Source organism: Gallinula chloropus (genome assembly GCF_964237585.1).
Source record: "Gallinula chloropus genome assembly, chromosome: 15".
NCBI classification, from domain to species: Eukaryota; Metazoa; Chordata; class Aves; order Gruiformes; family Rallidae; genus Gallinula; species Gallinula chloropus.
This window is the reverse complement of record NC_140100.1, coordinates 529,387-557,087: the sequence shown is the minus strand read 5'-3', so window position 1 is coordinate 557,087 and position 27,701 is coordinate 529,387. Positions and strand designations below refer to the sequence as shown.

At 57.9% G+C, this 27,701-nt stretch overlaps 1 protein-coding gene across 1 annotated transcript; it reads right to left on the bottom strand.

Moving 5' to 3' along the window:
• Positions 1 to 4,695: 4,695 nt before the first annotated feature.
• Positions 4,696 to 25,171, bottom strand: NTN3 (netrin 3; the record flags this gene model as incomplete). The annotated part of the gene is made up of 6 exons (XM_084270852.1): positions 4,696 to 5,024; positions 5,284 to 5,358; positions 9,633 to 9,686; positions 10,509 to 10,658; positions 17,167 to 17,355; positions 24,205 to 25,171. 6 exons carry the CDS (start codon positions 25,169 to 25,171, stop codon positions 4,696 to 4,698), a joined length of 1,764 nt encoding a protein of 587 aa, XP_084126978.1.
• Between the last annotated feature and the right edge of the window lie 2,530 nt (positions 25,172 to 27,701).

Below are 27,701 nucleotides of genomic sequence, written 5' to 3'. Positions count from 1 at the left end.
CAAAATGTCTATGGTCATTTTGGCTCTTCCCACGTGTGGACGAGCAGCCAGGCCTGGTAGGGCATTTCTCGGCGCAGGCTCGTGGGGTGGGTGAGAGCTGTGCTCTAGGAAATGGGAGCGTACCACAGCGTGCTGAAGGCTTTTCAGTTCCTCTGCTGAATTAGTAATTTTTTCCCTGAAGAGCTGTTTTGGAACGTTCGCCCTCACCATGGCAGAGCTGCAGCATCTCTTGCCCTCGCAAAGCTTACGGCTGCTGGCCGTGGCCACCAGGACTGTGTGACTTCCCCTGCTGCCACCCAAACCCCTGCCCCACGTCACCCCCAGGCCCTGTCAGCGCCCCGGGCTGACAAGCACTCCTCACCACCAAGGGGGTGGCCAGGGCTGGGTGGGTACGGGGGGATGTGGTGGTGCCCCAGCATAGCTTCAGCCTGCCAGAGCTTGCACCAGCCAACCTCCGGTTGCATCGACGCGGGCGGGAAGGCAACTCCTTGCTTGACTGCTAATTATCCCTTTTCCCCCCCCCCCCACTTAAATTAGCTTTGAAAGCAGTTAAGCCCACTGGAAATTTGGCTTGATTGCTCTTTCTTTTAACTGTGGCTTTGTTTAAATGTTGTGATTATGAACAGCAATGAAATAATTACATAAGCCATTAATGACTGTATAAAACCGGTACCTAAACAAAACAAACAGCAAGGAATATCATTAATGTTTGCTTTTTTCAGTTCCTGCTCTTGGAGAGCCATGATGGGAAGGTGGAAGATTTTTTTCCAGCTATTTAACTGGGTAACTCCAGATGTTTGAGCTGCACGAGAAGTGGAGGTGGGTGGGGGCTTGGGGAGAGCCCCCCACTTGCCTGAGCCCAGAATACAAGGAAGCCAGCTGGAGGCTGGTTAGTCAGTCTTGGTGAGGTGGAAGAGCTCTCTGGGGTCTGCTGTCTCCCTTGTGCCCAGACAGGTGGACAACCACAGAGCCAAGAGCAGGGACCACGATGGGTCATGAGCACCAGGGGATGCTCAGAGCCAGCCCCATGGCATGCCCCAACCCCGCTCACCTTCAGATACACAGCAGTGGGGAAGTTGCTGAAACACTCATGACACCTTGTGGGTCAGCACCACCCCGACCCACAGAGCTGGGGCTGATGGGATAGAGAAACCCCTTGGCACAGCCCCCCAGCCCCACGTGCAAACTGCATGTGCACACAAAGAAGATGCAGAATTAGGCAGCTGGTACTTATTAGACTTGTGTTATTAAAAATAAAAATAAAATAATAATAAACCACCCAAACGTACATATCATACACGTTACACTATGGTTCAGACCACTCACTGGCTTTTCTTTTTACACATTTCACAGACGCCACCACGTCGCAGGGCTGGGCCCCCCCTCACGGGCACCGGGGGGTGGTATTTACACAACACACACCTCAGCAGCCTGGCCTGGGGCACCCCGAGAAGCACAGCAGAGCCCACCCCCAAATCTGCATGGGTGACTTGCAAAGGGTCCCACCAGCATCCTGGATCTGCCCCGTCCAGTCCTATATTTAAATTATAAAGCAAAGAGAAAAAGAAGATAAAAATGCACGTGGACGTGTGTGAGGGTTCACACACGTGTCTGGGAGCAGCTTTGTGTCTCAGTCCCCTGGGCAGCATCGCTTCTCCCCAAACCCCCCGCCACAGCAGGCATCTGGCATGGCTTTTCAAGGTTGTGCCTCCGGCTGCAGACTGTACCTGGCTGTGGAAGTGTGGCAGTGGTGGGCCTGGCTCTGCAGCTCCCCCACCACTGTGGTAGCATCTGTGCTGAGCCCAGCCCTGGGGGAGAGTTGGACAAGCAGCACCTCCATGCAACGCCACGGTGTCTCCACCACCACACTCAGCACCCTGGCACGAGCTGCAGGGTACACAGCCCCAGCGTCCCAGGGACAGCCCAGTCCACGTGCAGGAGCTTCCAGTTGGCTGTGCCAGGCAGAGGAGGAAGAAAGATGAGTTCTTGCTTTGGAGTTTGGGGTGACACAAGCAGGGAGTCAGGAAAATGTCTTCCAGGCAGCAGCCTCAGTGAAGGTGCAGAGTGGCCTGCTCCAGACCTTTGGCCAGGATTTTTGGACATCACCCAGCCACAGAGGGAGAGCTCCTCTTCTCAGAAACACCGCATGGGGTATGGTCATCCTGCCTGGTTTCTCTGATCTGCCCCAGCAGGACGTCCATATGTGGTGGGACACCAACTGGGAGCCATCCCTCCTCACCAGCAGTCCTGGATGTCAAAGCTGAAACAAGAGGGAATAGCCAGCTGGGAGGATGAATGGAGAACTTTAACCACCAACACCGAAGTCCTCCAACAGTTTCTGGTGCCCCACTTCAAAGGAGGATAAATCAGCTGCCAAAGGAAACACTGAGGCCTCCTGGCCCAGCAGGCTGGGCAGAGCACTTTTTGGGGAGCACAGATATATCATGCCTTTCCTGAAGGCTCTACTTGTTTGGAGAAAGCATCTTCCTTCTGTAGCACTGGCCTAATTAGTATCCATGCCCTTGGAACAGTGATGCCACTTTGCTCTTCTGTGGGCTGTGGCTGCTGAAAAGAGGTGAGCAAGGTCAACCAAGGTGAGCACCCCTGAGCAGCCCCTGGGGTCATGGGCTTGACTGTTGTCTCTGCTGTCCACAAGCAAAGTGTGTTCCACCACTGGCTCCTGTGTGATGGCTGTTGGGTGCATGGGGTTGGAGAGAGACTGGAGCAAGGGCTCAAGCTCTGCTCCATGGGTGCATGCAGACCTCGGGGTAAGAGAAGGGCTGGGTGGCCTACGTACCTCAAGGGCCAACTTACTTGGCAGGGGCCTATAGCCTATGACAATCAGAAGAAGAGGAACCAGGGATGGGAGTGTCCCCTCAGCTCAGATGGAGGAGAGAAGGGGGCATCTATGTCAGGAGCCTGGCATAGGACCAACTCATCCAAGCCCAAGTGGTTCCATATACAGTGGTGCCCCTCAGCTTCTGGCATCCTCCCATCTTTGCCCGTGCCCTGTGTAGACACCCAGCATCCATGGAACCTGAAAGGGGGACCACTGCATACCCCCATCTCTGAAAAAATCACTTCCAGCAACTCCACTAATGCACCAATCTCCTTGTATGTCCACATAGACATCCCCCAGTGCCCAGATTCCTACTCCCCAATCTCTCCTGTCCTGAAGCCCAAAAGTGCTCCACCAGTCTTTTCAGCTCATCCTGGGATGCTGGAGGCCAGAAGCACCAGACTACCCACAGGGTGGGGAGTCCACGCAAGCTGCCATGGGCTCAAAAGGGCAAAGCATCATCCTAGGGCACTGGATGACAGCAGTGTAGGCTACAATACCTTGCTGAGCAATTCAGTAAGCAAGGCAAGGTTTGTAGGGAAAGGAGTATCTGTTGCCAGATCACCTAGTATTTCTATTCACATTTATTGTACCAAGACTGCTACAACCTCAACATGGGCAGATACTGATGTCTGTTTGAACTGGAGACTAATACACAGTGAAGAAGAAGTAAAGGACTAGAGGTGGGTCAACAAAAGCCCTTCTCCCTGCCACCTCTGCCTTGTGTATCTCCTCAGACAAATTTGGCCACAGCACAAGCAGGAGAGCATGCAGTCAGGCCAGCTCTGAAGGATGCACACAGAGACAGATGGTCACTCAGGGTCAGATCAACAGAAACTGGTGGAGTTATGTTGGTACCAGCTGAAAATACAAGGACAGACCTGGATGGATGGATGGATGGATGGATGGATGGATGGATGGATGGATGGATGGATGGATGATACACAGTGGCTCCAGTCATCCTGGCTACTGCACCTCAGGTCCTGCTGTCAGGGCAGACTATAGTCTTGGTGGACATGAGAGGGGAAAATGGGAGTCTTCAGGTCTTTCCCACCGGGTTGCCTGGACTATGCACTGGGATTGGTAATAGCCTGGGGTTTCCTCTCTGCCTGGTAGTGGCCACTGACCCATTGCCAGGGCCTCACTCCACCCCACAGCACTGCAGCATTGCACAGGTCTGGCCCCAGGCAGCAGTGCTGGTCCATGTAAACCCGAGGTCACCAGAGATCAGGCCTTGCAAAAGTTCATTTTTTTCTTCCTGGTGAAGACCCTGGGGCTGGTCTCTCTGCAATGCTGGATGGTTTTCACTCAGGCTGCCCATACACACACTGGATGAAGGACAGAAGACTCTGACCTCCTGTTCCTACTAGGCAAGAAGGGCAGAGAGAGGTCAGGCAGCAGCACATTGTCAGAGAGTGAGGAAGAGGCAGGCCCTGGGTGCTGCAGAGGGGAGAGCTGTCAGCTCAGATGTCAACACCAGGCAGAAGCAGACTTTGTTAAGGGGAGAGAAAGGCCTGGGAAGCGAGTGCTGTGACCAGCATGCCCGGAGCAGGGCACCAATCCCCTTCAAGCTCCTCCAGGTGCCAGGCACCCGCCGGCTCTCACTCTGCTTTGCTCCTCGTTGAAGGTTTGTCGTTACCACACTGCTTGTAACACACCCCCAGGGAGCCACACAGAGAGCACACTGCTGTGTGCACACACCCCCCAGGGAAACCATGCCCAAAATATACACTATAGACAGCAGAGTCCGTTCACACTATATATATGTACAGAGTCTCTGGGCACAGCCTGGCAGCGCACATCTGGGCTGGGGCTGAGCGTGGGGTGGGGTGGGATGGGGGGTGGGTGGGAGCCCCTCAGGGCTTCACACACTTCCCCTTCTTCTCCCGCCGCTGCAGTTTCCGCAGGCGGCGCGTCCAGGCGTCCCGCCACTGGATGACCAGGCTGTTCTTGTCAGCCATCAGTCCCGGCCGGTCGGTGGAGTTCTCGCTGATCCCCATGACCAAGTACTTCTTGCTGATCTGGATCTTGGGGCACTTGCAGGACAGGTCTTTCAGGTGGATCCACAAGAAGTTGTCACCGCGCTTCACTCGCTCGTCACGGCACTTGTAGACAGAGAGGATGTTGATGGTGAACTTGGCCCAGTTGGCCACTGTCTCCATTTCCAGGATGTTCACCTGGACCACTGAGGGAAAAGAGAGGGAAGCAGGGTGATGGGGGATGCTCTGCCTTGCTTGTCAAAGGAAGCTTTGGCAACGGGAACTGCCCATCCCCAGGAGCCCCACCTGCTTCAGCCATTGCACCTTTGGGAGGGCTGATTCGGGGAGCCCTCTCTGTGCTGGGTGCTCCCCATCCCCATGGACATCAGGATGGCCCAATGCCACAGCTTGCCTCTCAGCTGTGTCTGTGGTAAAGCATGGCCCAGGGATGGAGGAGTTCCTTACCATAGTCCTTCTTGCAGTACTTCTTCATGTTAATCTTGTAGTTGCCCTTGGCTGGCTTGCAGTAGGAGTCACAGTCTGCAGAGGAAAAAGAGGGTTGAGTACCAAGGGGCTTGAAGCACGTGGGGTCCTGTCCTACCACAAGGAAACAGGATGGAGGGGACAGCAGCAAGACTCAGCCTGGCAGAGGGTGGTGGGTACTCCTATCTCAGCACCATCCAGAAGGCTCATGAGCCAAGGCCTGGGTTGCTGCTGGGAATGGGGGTCTGGTGAGCCCAGCTGCCCCCTTGGAAGCTCAGAGGGGCTGGGGGCTCAAATCCCATCACAAACATCGACACCACATCAGCTGGGAAGAGAAACTGAGGGGCTTTGAGCCCACCAAGCAGCCTGTGTCACCACCTGTGCTGATGGTGACGGGGGGAAGAGAGGACTCAGCACCAGCCCCACCATTGGTCCTGCAAGGAGAGGACTCAGAGGAGGGTCTGACCCCAGGCCAAGGGGATTGTCATCCCCAGGGGCCAGGGTGATGGGAAGCATCTTCGTGGGGTAGCCCCTCCAGACACCCACACCTCACTGGTGTCCCAGAATGGGGGACTCGGGCCAGCGGGAGCAGGTGGGCGAGGGATGTGGCTCTGCTCCACCAGGTCACTCCTGCTGCCCAAGCAGTCCCTGCTCAGGCTGCTGCCACCAGGCTGTCCTCCAGCCCATGCAACATCCCTCCCTGCTGTCCCCCAGCTCTCAGGAGAGGCTCATGTCCTCAAGGAGGCTTTTTTCTGTGCATTTCTAAAGACCCCAGATTTGCATCTCAAGCAGAGGGAGGGCAGGGAATGCCTCTTTCCTTCTCCCCAGAGGCTTTGATCCCAACAATTGCCCGAAGCAGCCTGGTTCTCCTCCTTTCTTTCCCCCTGCCATCTTCCTTTGAACATCTCAATTTGTCTTTTTGCAAATGGCATGTTTTTTCTAAGCCCATCTTTCTTCTTTTCTCTCTCCCTTGCAGGTTCTCTCTCCAGCTTGGCCCCACACCCCGGGAAAGAGCCAGCAGTCCCTGAAGTTGTCTTTGTTCATGGGTTGCCACAGCGATCACTGGGGATGGAGGCGAGGGTCTGGGGGAAGACAGGGGGAATAACAGCACCCTGTGCCAAGGGGAGGAGGAGAAAAGAGGAAAGAAAGAAGCCCGGGAGCACAAACTCGCCCTGGGCTCTGCTGCTCTCCTTTCTGCCCAGCTCCTTTTATCAGGGACTTTGTGCTGCCTGTTACAAATTTGTCATCGATAGAAGCAGCCCAGCGTGAAGCTGATTCCTGGCAGAAGGGCTGAACCTTAATTCTCAACACACACCCCCCCCCGCCCCTTCCCTGCACCCTGTCCCCCCCATACTGGTATCCTGACCCTCTGCCTGGGCTGGCAGAGCTGTCCCAGCCCCACTGCATCTCCTGGGACAGCAGTGGTGGCTGTGGAGGGGACCCAGGGATGCTGGCCAGCCGTGGCTCTGCCTGCCCTGCCAGCCCCGCTGGGCAGCATGCTCTCTGCCCATCCCACCAGGAGAAGCTGGATGGACATCAGAGAAGGTGCTTCGGGAGCACCTCTCCCCTGGCAGCATCCCCCAGCTTCTCAGCTGCCTGTTCAGCTTCCCAGATGTGGTGCTACACGTTCTGCAGGGCAGTGGAAAGACCAAGTTGAGCCTCCACCTGCAGCCACCCTGCTGCTCACCCTTCTGGGCAGCCGGACCGGGCAGCTGAGCCCTGTGGAGGGGCTGGGGGGTGGCAGAGACCTGCCACAGCCTGAGGCTGTGAAAGTGCACCCACAAACCCTGACCCTGTGCCCATCCCAGACACTGACACAGCCCTGGAACACGCTACAGCCCCACCCTGGGGGGAGCTGGCACGGGGATGGACAGACAGAGCGGGGCGAGCACTGGGCGAAGCCACACGCATGTGGGACGAGGTGCTTGGTGGGCCACTGGCCCAGCACGGGCAACCCCAGTCCCTGTGTGAGAGGCAGCGAGTTTGCACATCTGGTTTACTTCTCCTCATCTTGAAAAAAAAAAAAAGAAGGAATATTTTGTTTTAAGAGAGATGTAACTTAATTAGGTGTTATGGCTGCAAATCTTTTACTGCTGACTTTGAATTCCTTTAAAGCCCTGTTTTGTGCTCCATCAGTTTTGTTAATTCTGCTAACAGGAACAAGGATTTTTTTTTCCCTCCTCTAAGTGGAAAATATTTTAAGATAATAATAATAAAAATGACAAGAAGTGGACCCAGGACATTTTGCTGCTAAGCCAGTTGACTGCTTGGGCAGAGAGATCAAAGCTGGACCTCCAGTGGGTCAGAAAGGCAGGAGAAAGCTGGGAAGAGTGATGCAGAAGGTGGCAATGTCAGCGAAAAGCCCAGACACACCGGTGGACAGGACCCCGTGATGGGGAGGTGGGGGAAGCACAGCACCTGAGCACAGCAGCCCTGAACAATGTCCCCCTGTTCCCACACCCTGGCACCTGTTGCCAGAGGCAGGGAGGGAGGTGAGGACATGGAGGTGGGGGAGAAGGGGCTCGGATGCTGCCTGAGGTGGGAGGACCGTGGGGTGCTGAGGGCCCTGCTTGTGGAAGAGCCCCAAGGTTCATGGGGGAGAGTGGTGCAGGCAGCAGGGCAGGCAGCAGACAGGGTGCACTGCTGTAGCCAGCCTTGCCTGCAGCACCAGCACACTGGAGGCAGGGTGTCCCAGGTTGCCTGCCCCATCTCTGCCCCCTCCTCATCCCCCACTGCCCCAGCGAAGGGAGCAGCAGGACCCCAGCCTGGTCCCCTGCTCCCCTGGCGCAGGCTCTGGGCAGAGACAAGCTACTTTGCATTAAAGATATTCGAGCTGGAAGCCAGAAATCTTAAAACAACAAACCCCCAGATAAAACTAGAGGCAGTTTGAGGCAGAGCTGCTCTGCTAAAACAAAGTAAACACCCGGGACTCCAGCGAGTGCCATTTATTTTTATGCAGCTGAAACTCTCAGCCATGGCTCTAGGACTGCTCCTATTTATAAAGCGCTGGAGGGGAGTCACCTTGATTAACTCTGCTCCATGTGTCACTCGCTGTTTGCAGTAAATCCGTCCAAATCCCCCTTTCCCTCCCCCATTTCTTTCCTTTTCCCAAAGCCTGGTGTTCCCAGCTCCTCCCTAGAAACAAGGCAGGGCAGGCAGGAGCAGAGGTGGTGGTGGTCCAGCCTCTCCTGTGCAGCCTCCCCAGCAGTGTAACCATCACAGCTGAACTCTTACAGTCATCCCATCGTGCCAGGGAGATAGATGAGGTAGCAGGAGGGCGGCTGATGGAAGAGGGGTGGTCAGGCAGGAGAGGCAAAGTGGCTGCTTTACCTTGCCAAGCTGCATCCTGCAGTGCTGGGGAGAGCTGAGCCCAGTGGCACAGGGTCCAGAGGCCCATGCACCTCTAAAGTGGTGTTATTGGCATCTGCTGTGTCAGGGCAGGGGCTGAGGGCACCTTGCTGGGGCCCTGGAAGCCGCGGCTGGGCTAGCAGAGGGACCCTAACCATCAGTGCAGGCAGCATCCCTGCAGCCCCAGCCAAGCCTCTGCATCCTGTGTGGAGATGGGAGTCTGGCTGCTCCAGCCTGGGGAGCCAGGGCAGCTCTTGAAAAGCTCTAAGGACAAGGGCAGAAATGCCTCCACTGCCCATTGCGTGCTGCTGGAGCTGCCCCCTCTCCCGCTGGGTGACAGCAGCAGTGACAATGATCCTCCCAAGGTCTCATCTCCCCCTGCTCCCATCACCCTGCAGAGCTGGGATGAGCAGCTCAGACCCAGACACTTCACTCCTCTGGACCTGGATGGGGTGATCCCCATGTCACACATGTCCCAGGGGAAATCTGGCAGTCCTGCGCTTGCCAGCAGCCTACCAGACCCCCACCGCCCTGGCACAGCTCAGAAAGCCAAGGCCCTGTGGAGGTAAAGGCCACCAAGGAGAAACCTCTTGCATTGGCACAGATTTTAACCTACCAGCCCCCAAGCACCCACTGAGCCAGAGATACCAGAAGTCACAGCCCCTGCCGTAACCTGCCGAAGGACAGCGAGGTCCTGGCAGGCTGCATCCCTGCTGTCCTCCTTGGATGGGATTGAGAACCCCCTTCCCCAAGACCATTAAGCTTTGTCAGTCCCTTTCCAGAAATAGAGGATTTGATAGCTCAGTCACTTCTTTTTTTTTGCCAAAAACCTTTGCCAAACTTTTTTGCCATTTATGTTTTTTCCAGTGGGTTTGGTGAGTCTCAGCCCTTCTCCCTGCTGTGCTGGGGAGAGGATAGCTGGGGTGGGATGTCTCTGGGCAGGGCTGGGGCTGTGGGCTTGGCCCAGGACACAGAGAACTTACCTGCAGGTGCCTCTGTGCTGGTGACCAGGGAGGTGGGGTTGATGGCAGGGATCTCTGGAAGAGGAAGGGAGAGATGCCTTAAGGATAGCAGTCCCTAGCTCTGGGGTGACCCCTGGGAAAAATTCCTCTGCAAGTGGGGTGCAGAGAGGATTTTGTGGGTTACCTGACTAAGAGAAATGATGGGATGAGTCTGTCTGGAATATCACAGGCTGTTAGACCTGGAGATGCCCAGACTGAGCTCAGTAAATCGGGACAGGCTGAGACACTGCAGCCCCCAAGAGCCATAAGCCACAGCTCAGAGGACACATGCTCCAGGGAAGGACAGACAAATGGATGCTTGGCTAGTCTGTGTGTGCTCCATGCAGCACAGTACCTGGATAAGTGTGGGCAAAGACGACACTTTTTCAAGACTCCTGGTGATAGAACCTAGGATTAATGCTGTCCTAACCCCCAATCTGGGGGAAACAGAGGGAGAGGAGGCAGCCCCTCAGTTCACCCCCACTGCCACAGCTCCAGCAGCACCAAAGGATGCTGCAGGGTGTGATGTCGTTCCTCTGCTTGTGTCAAATTTAGACCCACAGCAAAACCACCCAGGAGCTGGCTAGTGTAGTGGGGGGAGGCAGGCCCCCAGCAGAGCTGTTTTGGCTGGCTAGAAGCACTAACTCAAGGGGTCTTTCAGAGCCCCTTGTGCTGGGGGCGGGGAGAGCAGAGCATGGGTGCCCTCAGAAGGTGACCCGACTGGCCTACCTCAGCCATCCCTTGGACATCAGTCATGGGGATGGGGCAGCCTCCCACCCACTGCAAGCCAGCCCAAGGAGAGCATCCCCTGGGCAGTGGCAGGTCCCCAAGTGCAGGCCAGGGGGCAGAGGCACTCACTGATGCAGGGGGCCACGGGCGAGCGGCTTTGCTGGTAGCCCTTGGCACAGCGGTTGCAGGTGAGGCCGGTCACGCCGTCCTTGCACGGGCACTGCCCCGTCGTCTGGTTGCAGGTCTTGCCGGCCGCGCCGACGGGGTGGCAGTCGCAGGCTGGCGGGAGGAAGAGAGAAGTTTACGTGAGAGGGGATGCAGGTCCCAGACTGGACCCAACGTGCTGCCCCTGGAGAGGAAAGGAGAAGCAGGTGGGTCTTGCCAGTGAACCAGGGGGGCTGTGAACAGACGTCGGGGCTGCGCCGCCCACACCAGCGGGCACAGACTGTGGCCCCAGGTGCGCTGCGAGCAGCACAGGAGGGAGGCTGAGCAGTCAAAGCCTTGGCCTGTGCTGGTGGTGATGTGCTCAGCGATGGGCCTCTGGAGACCCCACCACTCAGAGTCACAGGATCACAGGGGCTGGAAGGGACCTCCAGAGCTCATCAGATCCAACCCCCTGCCCAAGCAGGGTCCCTAGGACAGGTCACACAGGGCGGCATCCAGACGGGGCTGGAATCTCTCCAGAGAAGGAGACTCCACACCCCCTGGGCAGCCTGTCCCAGGGCTCCCTCACCCTCACTGGGAAGAAGTTCTCCTGCATGTTGGTGCAGAACTCCCTGTGCTCCAGCTTGAGCCCATCGCCCCTTGTCCTGTCCCCACAGACACTGAGCAGAGGCTGCCCATGGCCCCCTGTGTCCCACACTTGAGATATTTATAAACATTAATAAGATCCCCTCTTAGCCTTCTTTCCTCACAGCTGAACAGCCCCAGCTCACTCAGCCTTTCCTCACAGGGGAGATGTTCCAGGCCTTTAATCATCTCTGTCCCTCCTCTGGACTCTCACCAGGAGATCCCTGTCTTTTTTACACCAGGGATCCCAGAACTGGACACAACACTCCAGGTGGTACCTCACACAGGTACCTGTAGCTGGCAGCTGGATTCTGCAGTCTGGACACCAGTTTCTTCCTGCCCACTTTGCAGGCAGCTGCTCTGGGGAGAACCCAGCATCCGTGCAGGCAGGAGGGTGCGTTTCCACAGGCAGCCCTGCGCCTGCTGCCAGCCTTGTCCTGTGCAAGTAAGACAGCAGGGCTCACATGCAGCCATGCAAACCCTTGTTCATGGACAGGGTGGGACTGAGGGCACTGCAGGGACAGAATATGGACAGATACATGCCCAGGTCTACTCTTCCCCATCTCAACCCAAGGCGATGCTCCTGTCACAGCAGTAAAAGGCATTTTCTCCATTTGCTCCTGTACCTCTGAGCTTTCCAGTCCCTGGAGCTGAACCAACACTGAGCTTCTACACAAACTTTGGCCTTGCTTTGGTTTTATGACAGCCTGAAGTGGATTTCCTTGATGCTTCCCAATGCTCATCCTGCCTCCTGGAGATCCCATCCAAAGACTGTCCCCATGGCTTTCCATCACCTGAGATGGGTGAAAGTTGTGTCTCCATCCTCAGTACAGACCCAAAGTGACTCTCTGGATGAGGGACCCACCAGGGATTGTCTGTGAGGAGGGCTGTGGGAACGAGATGCTCACTCAGGAAAGGACCTTCCCATCTGCCTGCACAGGGATGGGCTGGCTATGAGCTGGATGAGGTTATCTCAGCCTCCATCAGTGTAAGAGTTGAACGTGATTCCAAAGCAAAACAAAAACATCCCCCCCTGCCTGCCCCCGCAGCCCCCCGATGTTATCATTTCCCTAATTTTCACCAGATGGAACTAGTGGGAGCACCACGGCCCTGCTCCTAGGGCCTCCTCCCACATGGCCAGAAACCAGAGTGAGCAGCCTCTAATGGGGACCAGATGCTTCATTCTTATCAGATCTTGGCTGGGACTGGAAGCGGACGTCTTTCTGACAAGGATATTTTGGGGGCTCAGCTGTGATAACAAATGGCAGCGAGCGAGGGAGTCTTGGCATGACGTGGGGCTGTCAGAAACGTGGGGTCTTTCTCCAGCCACAACAGGCTTGTCTCCTGCCAGGGCGCCGACCCTCCCCAGGAAGCCAGGCTTTCCCAGCTCTCCTGCAAACACCTGCTGCCGGGTCATCGGGGACCCCCAAAGGTCTTGAGATCGTGGGATGGTCCAGGCCTGGACTGCAAAGAGCAAAGCCAGTGGTGACAGTCTGGTCCTTGGCCAGCCTTGGATGACCCATGGGAACAGCACCGCTGCTGCACCCAGAGGAGAGCACTGGCCTCACTGCCCTTCTTCAACACTCTGCTCCGGCCCATTTCAGCGGCTTCCAATGCATCTTGGTGGTGTCCCTATGCCTGCTCTTCAGGGCTCTGCTGCAGGGGCTGGGGTGGATCCTGCAGCACTTGGAGGAAGCAGGGCCCTTTGATGAGCTGGGAGGTGTGCTTCCTGGACACCACCCACGGCTCTGTCCTTTCTGCTAGCAAAGGCCTGGGTTTCTTGTTGGTGGGGCAGGGCATGATGAGCCTCATCACCACCCGTGCTGGAAAGAGTAGCTGGAGCCACCAGCATTACCTGGATGCTGCCTCACCACTGGAGGTAGAAGTGCTCCCAGGGCCACAGCACCCATCTCCAGCCACTGATGTCCAACCCACCCTGGGGCAGCTGGGCACAAACCCTGCCACACACCCACTCATCCGAGAGCTGGGGTCACAGGGGGAGAGCTCAGGGGTCCCTGCAGCCATCGCTCCTGCTCCATGCGCACCGCGACAGACAGTCCGTGCCCTGAACAGATTTATTGCCAGAGGCACGCTTCCAGCCAAGATTTATACAAGTGCTTAGCTTCACACGGTGGGGATAATCTCTTGGGCCCCGGTGGTGTAAAGTTTAAGGATGGACATAAATCGCAGCACAGCCAGGATCCAATTCATCTGAGGAGAGAGATGTCTCTCCACCAGTGGAAGCAGGCTTTCGGTGGCTCTTGATGTTTTACCCTGGTCGGCAATTAGGGCAGCTTTGCTCATCCCATGTCCACAGCAGATCGGTGTCTCTGGGAGATGAGCTCGATCTCCACCAGACCAATCTCTGGCCCCTTGCCCGACCCTGGTGGGATTTCCCACAGTCCCACAAAATTCCATTGCTCCTGGGAAGAGCAGCCCAGGCAGCACCCAGCGCTTGCCCCGGACGGTCCCACACCCCAGCACGGCCACATCCCATCGATCCAACTGTAGCATCTCCATCCCTCATCATCCTGACACGGCCCTCAGAGGGGGGCTGGCTCGAGGACGCCAGCCCGGCACGGGGGGATGTGAGTGCCGGGGGCACAGGCAGCTCCACGCCCGCTGGCCACACACACAACCCTGCTGCTCGCAGCCCTGACGGTTGCCGGGATCTGGCCCACAGTGCTTGAATGGTGGATTAAGTCACTAGCTTGGAGCTTAACTCATCAAGCTGTGCTTGCCAGAAAGCATGTCTTGCACCTAATATTGAGGGTACTTTTGCGTCTTAAGGCTTAGCTGCTACTGCTTCACCAGTTTTCATTGGAGAAAGCCCGTGGTTTACAGCTTTGTTTAAATTACGGGGATTAATGCACAGCCATTCTTTATTTGACTTTTCAATTACCACCATTGAATTAATCCTGTAGGTTGTTCTGCCTTTTCCATCCTCCCAGCTTTTCCATCTCGCGGCGTCCAGCGCTGACGCCGGCTGCTGGCGGGCCGGAGGGAAGAGCTGCCTCCCCACTCGCCGGCCAGTGGCCGAGGGCTTCTGGCAGCAGGAGAACAGGGGCTTGCGTAATCTTCAGCCAGTATTTCTGTGCCTGTCTCATAGACGTTGCATCCCAGCAGAAAGGAGCTGTGGCTTGCGTAGTTCTTTAGTAGCACGAGCTTGTTTAAATAAAATTTAACAGTTCCTGACCCCTGGGCTAGTATTTTTGCCTCCTGAATATAAACTGAGCTGCGTTGCTAGCACCTGCCTGTGCTGGGGTGCTCAGCTCCTGCCCTGGACCAGCACTGTGGTAGGTGCAAAAACCTTCCTTTGAAGCCGCAGCCCTCAGTTCCCAGCAGCTTGCTCCACGCCCGCTTTTAACATCTGCTGTCACAGGCCTTGATTTTCCTTTTCTTCCTTTTTTTTCTTGCAGGAGTGTAGATACTTGAGCTGTAGGTGCAGGACACATCTTTGGACAAATCAAGCCCAAACTGTCTTGTCACGTCTCTGCCACAGCAACGGGCAGGCAGGGTCCTAGGTGGTGGTCCTGCTCCAAGGAGCTCCCAGTCCTAATGGATCCACCACAGTACATGCACAAGAAAGGGGTGGAAATGTTCTCTGCTTTACCAAAGGAGGAGCAGTCAAAGGAGCAGAAGCATCAGGGATTTTATTATTAACTTGGTTCCCTGAGGCAGAGCCAGGAACTGGCTCCCAAGACCCAGGGTACTGCCTTTGCTGCCAAATCCTCCTCAACATATGCACCGTAGCAGGGGACGGCCCTTGTGCACATGTTCATCTGGCTGGGCTGAACCTTTGCAGCACTTTCATCCATGAGCAAAGCCTGCCAGGCCTCCGGAAGCAGCACCCCCTGGACCAGCCTGGCAGAGACCTGCCTGTGGCTTGGCACGGGGACGGGCAGGGGAGGGAGGTTTGTCTGTGAGGTGGGACCTGCTGCTGCATCCCACTCCTCTGCAGTCCAGGCATCGCTCGCTGGTGCTCCCCTCACACAGCGGCATCAATCCTCCCCACATAGTCTCCCTGGGATGCTATGTCACCCCCGCCCCCAGAGGAAGCAGCCTTGAATCTGAGAGACTTTCCATCACCTTGATGCTCTACAACTTCTGCCCCGGGAGGATGGTGGGGCAGGACTTGCCTTGACAGGCTGCAGGCTGCTGCCTGCGTTAGGCAGGTGCTGGCAGAGGGGGGCAGCCAGGGCTGCTCTGCTTCCTTCATCCTCTGCCCTGAAAACAGAGGGACCTGGGCCATGGCCTGGCTGGGAAACGCTGTGGCTGCAGTGCCCCTGGTCCCACAGACCCATACCCAGCTCCAACCCACACATCAAGCTGGGCCGTATTCAGTTACCTCCTGCCCACATCCAGCACCCAGCCAAAGCCTGCTTGCTTTAGTTATGATGGTTACTTTGGTAAGTGATCTCTGCCCTTAGAAGGGAAGCAGGAACTGGGACCTCAATGCTCACCACAGAGGTGGCACTGGGGACCCCGGGTCACACGGGGAGGTGGGTGGGTGCCTGCAAGGCTTCCCCTTCACCGGGGATTTTATCAGACAGTTTTGGCAGGAAATGTAGAAGTTGCTGGTGAACCAAAGGGGAACAGAAGCCTCTTGTTCAAGGAGGGATGGGGAGTTTGTGTGCTGCCTGCAGAGGACACAAAGCAAGCTGGAGGTGGTACAGCCACTCCAGCACTTCATGAGCCCCAGCAGCAGTTGGGGTGAGCCAAGGCTGCCCGCTTTGGGACCTGGCTGCCACCTGGCACAAGCCCCATCAATGGGGAAACCCTTGCTGCTGCTGGGGGGCTGCCAGACCCAGAACCATAGCTGTGACATGGCTTAACCCAGGTGATGGGGCTGGGGACACAGGCTGCTGAGGTGGGACCTGCCAAGTCAGCTGCTTGGGTTATTAGAAATGATTAGCTTGCTGTTTGCTAATGAGTTGGCCGCAGGCAGGGCTGCCCCTGCCAACGCCCACTCAGCTGCGCTCCCGCTGCTGCCATGGTGTCAGCATGGGAAGTTTCTCCCATTGCTCCATCCTCTCAATAACTCCTGTGGGAACAAGGACAGGGAGAGGCAGGGGCAGCTCACACAGCTCATGCACCAAGGGGTTTTACCCGTTACGTACTGGACCCAGACGAGCCATTCCTACAAACACCACTAATGCACCTGAGAGGGCAACACCACAACTGAATCCTTCACTTAATGCCTCTGGCCACAATATCAGTGGTGCAAAACAAGCTCCAGCAGCTCCTGTGGGCCCTACATAAACACACTAGCATCATGTCCTTGCAGCAGTGAAGGTTCCCAGTGCCAGTGCATCTGTGCAATGCATGGGAAAGGGATGCTGCACTCCCTTTCCAGGAAGTACTTGCAACCTAAGCTGTTAAAAAAGGAATCAAGGATGGATTCCCAGCCTCAGAGCAGCTGTGGCCAGCCTCCTGCTCACCTCAGCATTTCAGCCCGGATCCCACCAGTCCTTGGGGACAGGTGAGGTGTTTTATCATCTCAACTGCTTTAATAAAACTATTGTTTTGAAGCTTCATAGAGAAAAAAGGTTCCAAAGAGGGGCCTGAGCAGGGAGAGGTAAGAGAAACCAGACCAGCTTAGCCAGGAGCTTCAGCAGGGAGGGGAGAGGAAAGGTGCAGGTCCCATGACAATTGACACAGGCTGAGGACCTTGTGATGTCAAGCTGTGGGTTGGAGCCAGTGCAGCTCCTGGACAGCTCAGAAAGCAGCCACCCTGCTGCAGGCACCAGGAGCCACACTGCTCAGCATCCTCCCCTTCCCTTGCGGAGATGCTGGGCTCAAAGTGATGTCCCTGCCTGGCACACTTGGGGTGGCAGAGGTGACTGGGGTAGCAGAGGCCAAAGGTGACCTGCAGCTGCTGGAGGGAGCAGCCAGGCTCCAAGCAGAGCAGAAGGATGTCCCACGGATGGAAGGGAAGAACAAGGAGACCAAGAGAGGTTCTCTCACCCGTGCTGCCCACATGGCGAGCCCAGCATACCTTTGCAGGCTTTGCGGTCTGTGATGGCCTTGCTGAGGTCCCGGTAGAAGCCCTCCTTGCAGTAGTGGCAGTGCCGCCCCGCGGTGTTGTGCCGGCAGTTGAGGCAGACGCCGCCGCTCTTCCTGCCCGAGAGCTTGTACAGCTCCATGTTGAAGCGGCAGCGCCGGGCATGCAGGTTGCAGTTGCAGGCTGCAAGGGAAAGGGAGAGGTTGAGGGCTGGAGACACAACCTTAGAATCCCCCCGGGTGGGCTGGAGCTGCTCCAGCGTGCAGTCCAGATGTGCAGCATCTGTCACCCTGCGGGGCCAGTGCTGGGAGGTCAGGGCAGAGGAGAAAGGGCACACGTAGGGACAGGGCAGTGCTCGGCTGAAGGCAGACAAACATGGGATGGAGGGGTGCAGCGGGGGGTCCAGCAGCACCAGCCGGGCACCTGCCGCCCCCACATCCCTTCCCCAGCAGCCAGCTCCGGTGACAGCCCGGCCAGCCCTTCGGCAGGACCACCCCAGGGTCCTGTGACCTCGTGCCAGGGGCACAACGGTGTTGCCCCGCCAGCCTCAGCCACGGATCCCCCCCATTCCCTATACTTTCAGGCTCTACCCTGTGCACACACACACACACACACACACACACACACACACGCTTACGTTATGAGCCACGTGTGCACATACACACGTGTGTGCGCACACAAATGTGCACAAGCAGTTACACACAAGCCCATGTGCACGTGTACACACACCCACACACGCCTCCCCACACGCGTGCCCAGACACGGCCACACACCGTTACCCGTGCGCACACACAAAGCAGCACACACGTGTGCAGACAGGCACAGGGGTGAGCACGCACACTCATGCTCGTGCCTACGTACGCAGGGACAAGCACGCTCCCACGTGTGTGCACACATGTGCACGCTCCTGCAAACGCTCCCCCCCCCCCCATTCCTTCATCAGCCACCGGAGCCACCCAGCCCCCCGGCCCTCCCCGCTTCCACGTGTGCGAGATGAAAAGGCCACGCCGTGCCCGCTGCCGCTCAGCGCTCCCGCAAGAGATAATGGGAACAAGATTTCCTCTGGCAAGACACGGCGCCCGCCTCCCCCAACCCTGGCCCCCTCCCCGCGCCGCTAAATTGAGGTTGGGTGAGAGTTTTTCCAGGCGTACTGTGAAATTCATTAACGTGTCAGCCCAGATTTAACTGCTTAGGCCTGGCTTGGCCGTCGTGTGAAGTTGCCTCCCCCCCAGCCGGCAGCGCCGGTGGGAGCTTCAGCCTGCACAGATCAAACGCTCCCTCAGCCACCTCCTCTGGCCTCCAAGATGCTGGGGGAAGAAAGCTGAAGAAAACCCCTGAAAAGGAGCCCTTTTGGAGGCTTAAAGGAGTGGAGTGAAAGGTTAGTGCCAGGCTCAGTGCTGCCGGCACCGTGCGCTCAACCCCCGGCTCCCTGGAGCTCCCTCGTGTTATGAGATTAGTGTAAACTCACATGGCCAGCATCAAAACAGTGCTCTGGCACAGCAGAAGGTGCCTCTGGGGGCTTGTGCCTTTTGAGCTCTTTTTTTTTCCCCTGGTGCCAGTGAAAAACAGGGACTTCCAAGGCAAATTCTGGCATGGAGCTAGGTGCTGGGATGTGGTGTCTGGAGGGAGAGCAGCACAGAATGCCCATGGTCGCAGGCAGCCTCAGATGTTGCTGTGTCGGGGATGCCAACGCTCAGCCAGGCTTTGCTGGGGATGAAAAGATGTGGTGAAGTACCCCAACATGCAGGCTGCTCTTGCACTCACCGGATAATGGGACAAGTTGGGGTGGTTTGTGCTGCTGAGAAGAGGCAGCCGCACATAACTGCAGCAAAGGAGCGATTTTTTGTGGGGTAAAGGGGATTCGTTATCTCCTCGTATCACTGAAAGGCTCTTTGGGTCACCCCAAAAGGCAGCTTTGCTCTCCCACTGGGAATGGCATCGTCCCCCAGCATCATGAGCGGAAGGGGAGGGGAAGGCAGCCAAGAGGGGAGGTGATGGGCAGTGGAGGAGAAAGGTCAGGTAAATGATTTGCCACCCTCAGTGCAGGTCCCTCTCTGCCTTCTGATTAATCGGTGAGAGAGTAACTGGCCAGGGCCTTTTTGCAGCATCACTGACGCTGCTGCAGGCCCTCCTGACTGGCACGTCTCCATCGTCCCCGGGGCCACCTTTCCCTGGGAATGTGCTGCAGATCCTCCCAGGAGCCAGCTTTTGGGGAGAAACCTCCTCTTGCTGCCCAGCATCATCCCCCCTGCCTGCAGGCAGCCGCGATGCCCGCTCTGGGTTGTTGGTCCCGGTGTGGGTTGGGCATCAGCAAACTGCCACAGGCTTAGCAGGAGCCAAGCTGGGATTTGGGCGCAATGCCGGCCGCCAGCATGGGGACCTGGCTGGGCTTGGCCGCGCTGGGGTGGGCGGCTTTCCCCTCCTCGGGGACGGGGTCACTCCAGCACGCGTGACTGTCCCCTCACCCCGGCGCCGCCATCCAGAGCTAATCGGGGCAGGCGGGTCCCCCCTCTTACCCGGCTAAATGCTCGCACTGTTCCTCGGTGCCGACTTGGTCGCAAGCTCTGTCTGTCTCCTGTTAATCACTAATTAGAGGCTTGAATGTTCCCTGCTGTTTGGGGTATTAATAAGAATTTAATTGCACAGTTTGGGGCTAATTACGTGGTAGCTCGCTTCCGCCCTCGTACAGTATGCCCAATTAAACAATCATATGATCAATTAAACAATCACAAGATCTAATAATTTGCAATAATAGACTAATTAAACGTCGACACCTTGCAATGGAGCAGCCTTCTGTGCCCCTTTTGATAGCGTTTGAACCCCTGCCCAGACCTTGGCCACCCCACAACCTCATCTCCTCTGGGCTCCTGCGGGTGGAAGAGCTCGGGGCAAGAGCACGGGGGGGTTTGGGGCAGCGACCCCGGCACGGGACGGGCAGCGCCGCACCCCGGGCACACATGTGGCAGGTGATGGAGCCTGCGGGGCAGGAGGGGGGCTCGCCGCCCCTGGAGTTCCCTGGGAATAATTAGTGAAGGCAGCCGGCTCAGCGAAACCCTAGACCGGCCGCTGCTGCCAACCCGCAGCAGACTCGAGCTACGCCCCTGCTTTGGCTGGAGGAGAGCCGGGCGGGACGGCGGGGCAGGATGGGGCTGCACCTCCACCCCGGGGATGGGAACTGAGACCAGAAAAGCCACTTCCCTCCCAGCCGCACAGCACCTCCATCCCAGGGAGGGTGCTCAGAGAGGGAGGCTGGGGCTCGTACATCTACTGCCAAGAAGCAGGAGGAGAAGCAGAAGCGGAGAGCCCTCCCCAAGGGGCTGCGAGCTAAGAACAGGGCTGCAAGGAACAAAGCTGAGCCACTCCAGCCCCATCCTAGGAGCAGCAGGGCTCAGGATGGTCAGACAAGTGTTGACCCTCTCCACTGCGGCAGTTGCCTCCCCCCTACACCCCAAATCTGCTGGGATGCTGCAGCCCATGAGCCGGCGCCCAGGCAGGGGGGTGCTGCCCGCTTGCCCACCTCCGAAAGCCATCACCTGCCCCAAACCACAACAACCCCCCGCTCTCCCTGGGGAAGGACCCTGGCAGATCCTGCTGGGAACACGCTGGTTTCCAGCACACCTAGTGGGGAGAGGGCACGGAGCATCCTGCTGGGGGGGCTGCGGCACGGGAAGGGGGTGCAGGCGTGGTGGCCAACAAGCCGCTGGAAGCCAAGCTGCTGCCTCAGAGGGTGAAACACCCAGCCTGGCCCCCTGGGGAACTCCTGAGAGTCGCTGCATGGGAAGTACTGCGATGGATAAAGAAAGCAATCTCAGCCAGGAAGGGGCAGAGAACACGGGGAAAGCACAAGAGACCCTCTAAACCCCCTCACCCCTCCAGGGAATGGCGTTTTCAGGCACCGTCATCCCGGGTTGATCCCTGCAGCCCCCAAACTCGAGCAGCAGCCAGCGAGGTCTTCCCAGGAAAGCGCAGCCCCTTCCCTGCCGAGCCCCCCAGATCAAAGCGAGCCCCTGCATTATCCCGGGGCTCCGGGGAGCGCTCCCGCCGCGGCGGCCACAAAGGGAACAAGAGCTCCCGCATTACCAGCGAGTGCATCAATTACTTCCAGTGGCTGCCTCCTGCTAATCCGCTTCCCCCCTTCCTCGGGCCGGGTGTTTCGGGGACAACCTGCCAAGGGGGTGAAGTGGGCGGCCCCGAGCAGCTCCGTTCGTGCAGGCAGGGACAGGCAGCAGCCGTTGGAAGGAGGAGGTGTGAGTGTGCAAGAGGCATCACATGGCAGGTGCTCGGGATTTTGGCAATCATGCTCCCACCAGCCACTCTGCCAGGATTATGCTTCACTGAGCCTGACCCAGGCTAAAAGGTGAGGGCACACATGGATGGGGATGTGCCTGTCTCGCTCCCACCCTTCTTCTTCCCTTGTTTTGGGCAGGGCACACCAGAGGCTATGCACAGCATCCCAGTACTGGCAGGGCAAGTTCCCTGCGGGACATGCAGCCTTTTGGGATATTGGGAGAGCCCCCCCACGCCTGTGGGCTGATGGCATAGCTCTCTAACCACCAGGCATGGGGCCATGCACCCTGCAGCACGGAGCTGGCACCGTGCCCTCCTGCCAAGCCAACAGCATGGCAAACCCACTGTCATTGTCCCACAGCCTGCTTGCCAGAGTCACGCTGACCCCCCGTAACACCACAGCTCAGCGACCTCCCTGTGAATGCCATGGCCACCCTACAGCAGCTGTGGCACACCCCATGCCAGCGGTCAGACCTCAGGCGTCCCTTGGCCGCTTCACCTCTGCTCTTCCCCACACCAGCCAGAGGCAGAAATTCCCATGAAATAAGAAGTTTGTGCTCACCAGCGCCGAGGATGGGTGTCCCAGCACCGTGACACGGTGCAGGACTCCAGTGTGTCCCCGTGCTAGAGGACAAACCCCTGTGCTGGGCGCTGGGGAGCACAGAGCTGAGAGACGTGACATCCCAACGTGATCTGAGGCTGTACCAGCCCCTTGGCTACATCCGGATCCGCTTCTGGGGTGCTGCAGCGCCCTGCCCCTGCCCCTCAGCCAGCGCTGGGCTGCCGAGCTCCTGCATCCATCCACCCTCCTCCTCCTCCTCAGCCCTCCCTGGCCACGTGCAATCCTCCACACCACGAGCCAGCGCTGCTGATGCCCGGCTGCAGGACCGGAGTCCGAAACCCCGCAGCCCCCGGGGTTGAGCAAAGGGAACTTCCCGGGCGGCCTCTCCTTTTAATTGGTGCTAATTGCTGCGTCTGTTCGTGCTGGCTGGGGAGATGTCATTGTTGAAAGGCACAGAGGGGAAGGCTCGGGGAGCTAATCCAGCTTTCAGCCGCTAAGCCCTTCGGAGGCGGGTGATGGAGAAGCTCTTTCAGGTTCCTTCAGAGAGGCCACAAAGCCGGAGAGGGGAAAGGGAGAAAGAAGGGAAGCGAATCAACAGGAACAACTACTTTCACACGCAGCTCCGTGAAGGGTCTTTGTGCACGGGGCTTGTTGGGGAGGGGGGGGGGGGGGTGTTGCTTGAAGGGACTGCGCCGTGCCCCCACCTCCTCTTCTCTCCCTTGTTTATCTTTTCAGCCCCATCTGCCAAAAGGGTGATGCAGCTGGGGGCAGGGATGCTCAGCAGCACAGCCCCGCGGAGTGGGACCCTCACTGTGCGATGGACAAGATGGACAGACAACAGACGGACAGGAGATCTCTGGATGCTCCCCTAAAATCAGCCTGCTCTGGTTTAACCCCTTCTGTGCTGGCAGAGCCACCTCCACTGCCAGCACGCTGCTTTACCGGAGGATTTGGAGGCAAGGAGGATGCAGCACGGGGTGCCACAAGGGAGGCAGCCATTGGACCGAGGTCCTCCTTTTGTCCCTGGGGGTTTCTGTGGGCTCACCCACCAGCCAAAGCCCTCCCCTGCCTGACCTGCCAGCAGCTGGAGGCAGCAGCCATGGGCAGGGTGTTGGAGTTCAGGGTTTGGGTTTTTTCCAAGCTTTGCTCCAAAACTCCTCTTTCTGAGACAAGTGGGAAAAGGCAAAGGGCTGACACATTCCCACAGGGTGTGAGGTGGTTTGAAGCACCAGCTCTGGCACTTGCTTTGAATCCGCTGCCTTTTTAGCCATTCTTAGAAGAAATCTGCTGCAACATATATATATATTTAAGCCAACAGCTGGGATCTCAACAAGACATCGATCACAAACACTAACAAGTCCCTCTGACCTCTGGCACATCCACCGAGCCTTTCAGGCGCTGATTAATGGTACGGCTTTCCCTTGTCTCCATCCTCCCACCACCCCCTGGGACCTGGGCTCCAGTCCAGGAGGAGCAAGAAGCTCTTCCTCCCTCTCCCAGACCTTCTCAGGGCTCTCACATCCCTCAACCCCAATCCAAATCAGGGCAAAAGGCAAAAACCTCCACCAACCCCCCCCAAAGAAACACAAGCAGGTCGGCCAAGCAATGCCAGTTCAGTGGTTTGGAAATGGGTTGTGTGGATGACAATAATTTTAACTCCTGGAAACCTTTGCTAGGACAGACAGGCTAAAACCACCACACAAAGCACCACGCCAGACCGAACGCGAACGATAAACTGTTGAATTGGGCTATCCCAAGCATTTCCTTATTCTCTGCCAGGTTTTGCTGCCTGCTCCTTGCCTCAAAGCACATCTCACAGGGGATCTCCACGAGTCCTCCTCCCAGCTCAGGGATGGCTGGTTTGCTCCCAGCCAGGCATCCCGCATCCTGAACTAAGGTTTGCTGGCCAGATGGCAGGCACCGGTGGTTGTTCAGAGGGTTTTGGTGTGTTGGCTCATGGCCAAACCACCGTGTCTCTGGAGGGGCACCCACAGCAGAGACAGGGCAGATGCTTGAGCCTTTCCCAGCCTTCCAGCGAGGAGGATGCTCCCCAGCATCTCCAGGCAAACAAGCCCCATCACTTTGGCTCAGCACCCATCCCTTCCTTCCCTAGTGACTCATTTTAGGGTTTCAGCCCCAGAAAAAATGAATAAATAAATAAACAGGAGATGAAAATCACTTACCCAGACACTCGTTGGCCTCACGGGCGCTGGCCCGCTGCCAGGGGCGGTCGTAGTGGAAGGGCTTGCAGCGGTCGCACTCGGGACCTTCCGTGTTGTGCTTGCAGTCGCACACCAGCTTCTGCTCCTTGTCCTTGACGCAGCGCGCTGCGTGCCCGTTGCACTTGCAGCGCCCACCGACCTGCAGCTCCCCCACTGCATAGTAATAGGGGGTGGAGCCAGTGCCCCCCTCCTCCTCACCGGCATCCCGGCTGCCCAGGTCACGGAAGAGATGCGGGCGGCTGAAGACCACGCGGATGTCGGTGGCCGTCACCCAGTCCTGGAGCACGGGGCTGCTGTCAAAGTCCTGGGCAGAGGGTCGCCCGTCGAGGGTGCTGAAGGCGATGAGCCCGCCGGTGAGGGGGTAGAGGTCAGTGAGGCCGTCGGTGCAGAGGGCCTCCTGCTCGTTCTGTTTGGTGACGGTGGCTTTGCTGGGCTTGCCGTAGATCTTCCGGCACTGGGAGGAGTAGTACTGGTACGGCACCCAGGTCTTGCCGTAGTCCATGGACTTGAGGATGGCGGTGGACTCGGGCCGGGGCGAGCAGAACTGCAGGCTGACGTAGACTACTTCAAACTTCTTGCCCAGGGAGAGGGTGAGGGTGACGTTCTGGGGCGAGTGGTGCAGGGTCTCCGAGCGCCAACACGTCATGTTGGAGGCAGTGTTAAGGTCGGTCAGGTAGGTGGGTGGGTGGGCTCGGCGGGGGTCCGAGGCATTGCAGTGGCGTGTTGGGGGCTTCCCACACGTGCTGGAGGCTTGAACCTCCTTTCCAAAGGCAGCGTTGACGAATTCAGGGATGCAGCGGCGAGGAGCGCCGCTCTCGTCGTAGCAAGGGTCTGGGGGGGTCTGCTGGGCTACGAAGGGGTTCACGGTCTGGGAGAGGCCCAGCATGGCGGTGGTGAGGAGCAGGCGCAGGAGCTGCAGGACATCCATCCTCCCGTGGCAAGGGAAGCGGCTCCTCCCTGGGGCGAGAGCAAAGAGAGTGATCGGCGCTGGCACCGTGGCCACGTGCCCCGTGCCTGCGGGGAGGCTGGTGAGGGATGGGAACACCCCCGCGTCTGGCCCTCGACCTGTGCACACATCCCCACCCCACATCTCCTGATGCAGCACCCCGGGAGCAGGGCAGGGAGGCGACTGCTTTGCACTGCCCTGTGCACAGCAACCCCTCGCTGCGCGTCAGCAGCGACAAAATGTGGCAGGAAATGGCAGGCGCAGACAGGCTGGGGAAGGAGGAGGTTGACATCAGGGCCCAGCCCTTCCATGGCCCTTCACAAACTGCCTCAGGAGTGACAGGAACATTCACCCTGCCAGCCACCTCCATCACCCACAGCTCCAAGGCACATGCAGCTGCTGAGGAGAGGTGCTGGGGAGGCCTTTGAGCTGCGACAGGAGCTGCAAACCCCAAGCTGTCCAACCACAGCCAAAACCAGTTCCCACCAGCCCAGGAGAAAGGAGCAGCAGCAAAAACATCTCACGGGGACAATTTGCAACAGGTAGGAGGTTGCCAGGGCTCAGCTGAGGTTGGCACCATCTTTCCTGCCATGCCACAGGCCCAGCAGCATGCTGCTGGCCATGGCCACGGCAGTTTCTCCAAGCTGGGGACTGGATCCCCTCCAAATCCCAGCACCACACCACCCAAGTATTCCCACTGGCAAAAGGAAATTCTCCTGGCCTCACCACCACCAAAACCACCTCTGGGTCAGCTGTTAATGAAGGGAAAAGCAAGGACCAAGCTCAGGGCTTGGCTGGGCTCTTCTCCTGGCAGCCACAGCACAGAGCCAGGAGGCACTGGGTGGCTCCCAGGGGACATAGCCCCTCTCCAGCACTGCTGGCTTGGAGGGTGGAAGACAGACCACAGGTGACGTTCCCTCCCACTGGCTCTGGCTGCAGCAGGAGCATCCCACCAGATGCAGATCAGCCAGTGGACACAGCTCGTGCATCCACTCACAGCGCTGGGTGCCACAGCCAGGACAGCCCCTTTCAAGTGATCTGCAATGTTTTGTTTGGGTCTTTTCCCCTTTTGGAAAAAAAAAAAAAAGAAAAGGAAAAAGAGCAGTGGCTGTGGAGGAAAGCTGCCTCTGGGCTGCCAAACCACTAATGGGGAAAGCTCCTCCCTTCCCAGCCACACTCAGCAGGGCAGCCAGAGCCTGTGCCCACCCTGGGGGAAGCAGGGACAGGGGTCTTCAGCCCATTCCTGGACATCTCCCCCTAGGACAAATCCTGGCCTTGTCATATCCGGGTTGTTTCCTCACCACTTAATCCTCTGCTGATGGAAAAGGAGATGCTCACTGCTGAAAAATCGGTGGCTCCCTTGGTGGTCTCTGCATCACCCCAGCAGCACACCCCCGACTGTCCAGCACTGCTGCAGAGGCTTTTGGGGACAAGCCAGCCCGTGGCTCGGTGTCTGGGCAGCTGTCTGGCAGCAAGACAAGAAGGGATGCTGCCCCTGGAGCGCCCAGAGTACTGGGGACCCCCTACTTGAGGAGGTGTAGAGGCAAAGGCTGCAGGAGTAGAGAGGGGAGCAGCAGGGATGCAGTAGTCCCTGCAGCGCAGGAAGGGCCATGCTGCAAGCACCAGAGCATCCCCTGTGCAGGCAGCCCACAGAGCTGTGTCCGAGGCTCCATCCCCATGGCAGGCAGCTGCCTCCAGGGCAGGAGGTGCAGCTACAGCCACTGCAGGCTCTCCAGCATCTGCCTGTCTGGGAGCTGTTGAGCCAAGACAGCACCCAGCTAACCACCCAGCACACTCCTGATTGGAGCATCCCCAGCACCTGCCCAGCGCTGAGCAGCAGGCAGAGAGCCTGGGATCCTACCAGCCCACAGGCAGAGCCCTGCTCCAGCACTCACACCCAGCATGGTGTGATGCTGATGGATCCCCCTGCAACGCCTGGCAATGCCCACACATAACTGTGGACACCCAGATGCTTCAGTCCTGCGATGCTGCCAGCTCTCCCATCATCCCTGTCCCACCACACATCTCACAGAGGGAGACCCAGTTGGTGCAGCCATCACCGTCTCCCATCCCACCAGCCCCAGGGCGGCACACAGCATGGGCACAACTCCCTGGGAAGATCTCTGCACTGGGAGGAGAGGGGAGAAATCCCTGGGGATGCCTCAGCTGCTGCATTCATGAGCACTGATGGGTGATTGAGGGCATATTGAGCCAGGCACCCACTACACCCTGCCATGGAGTGGCAGCAAGGGGACAGGAGCAGGGCCACTATCAACCATGTCACCTGCAAAGGCCTTTTAATTCCCTGGTTGGTAAGACAAGTCACCGGGAAGCCCCTGCTCAGGCTGGAGAGGTGGCACCAGAGGTGTCAGTGCAACAGGCAGGGCTGGGGCAGCAGGACAAGGACACAGGGGTACCGCTGCTTGGGGGGCACACGGGGGGGCACAGGCATCTCCTGCCTATCCTCCCCACCCTGATGGGAATATCCATCCCTCCCATCAGCCATAGCAAG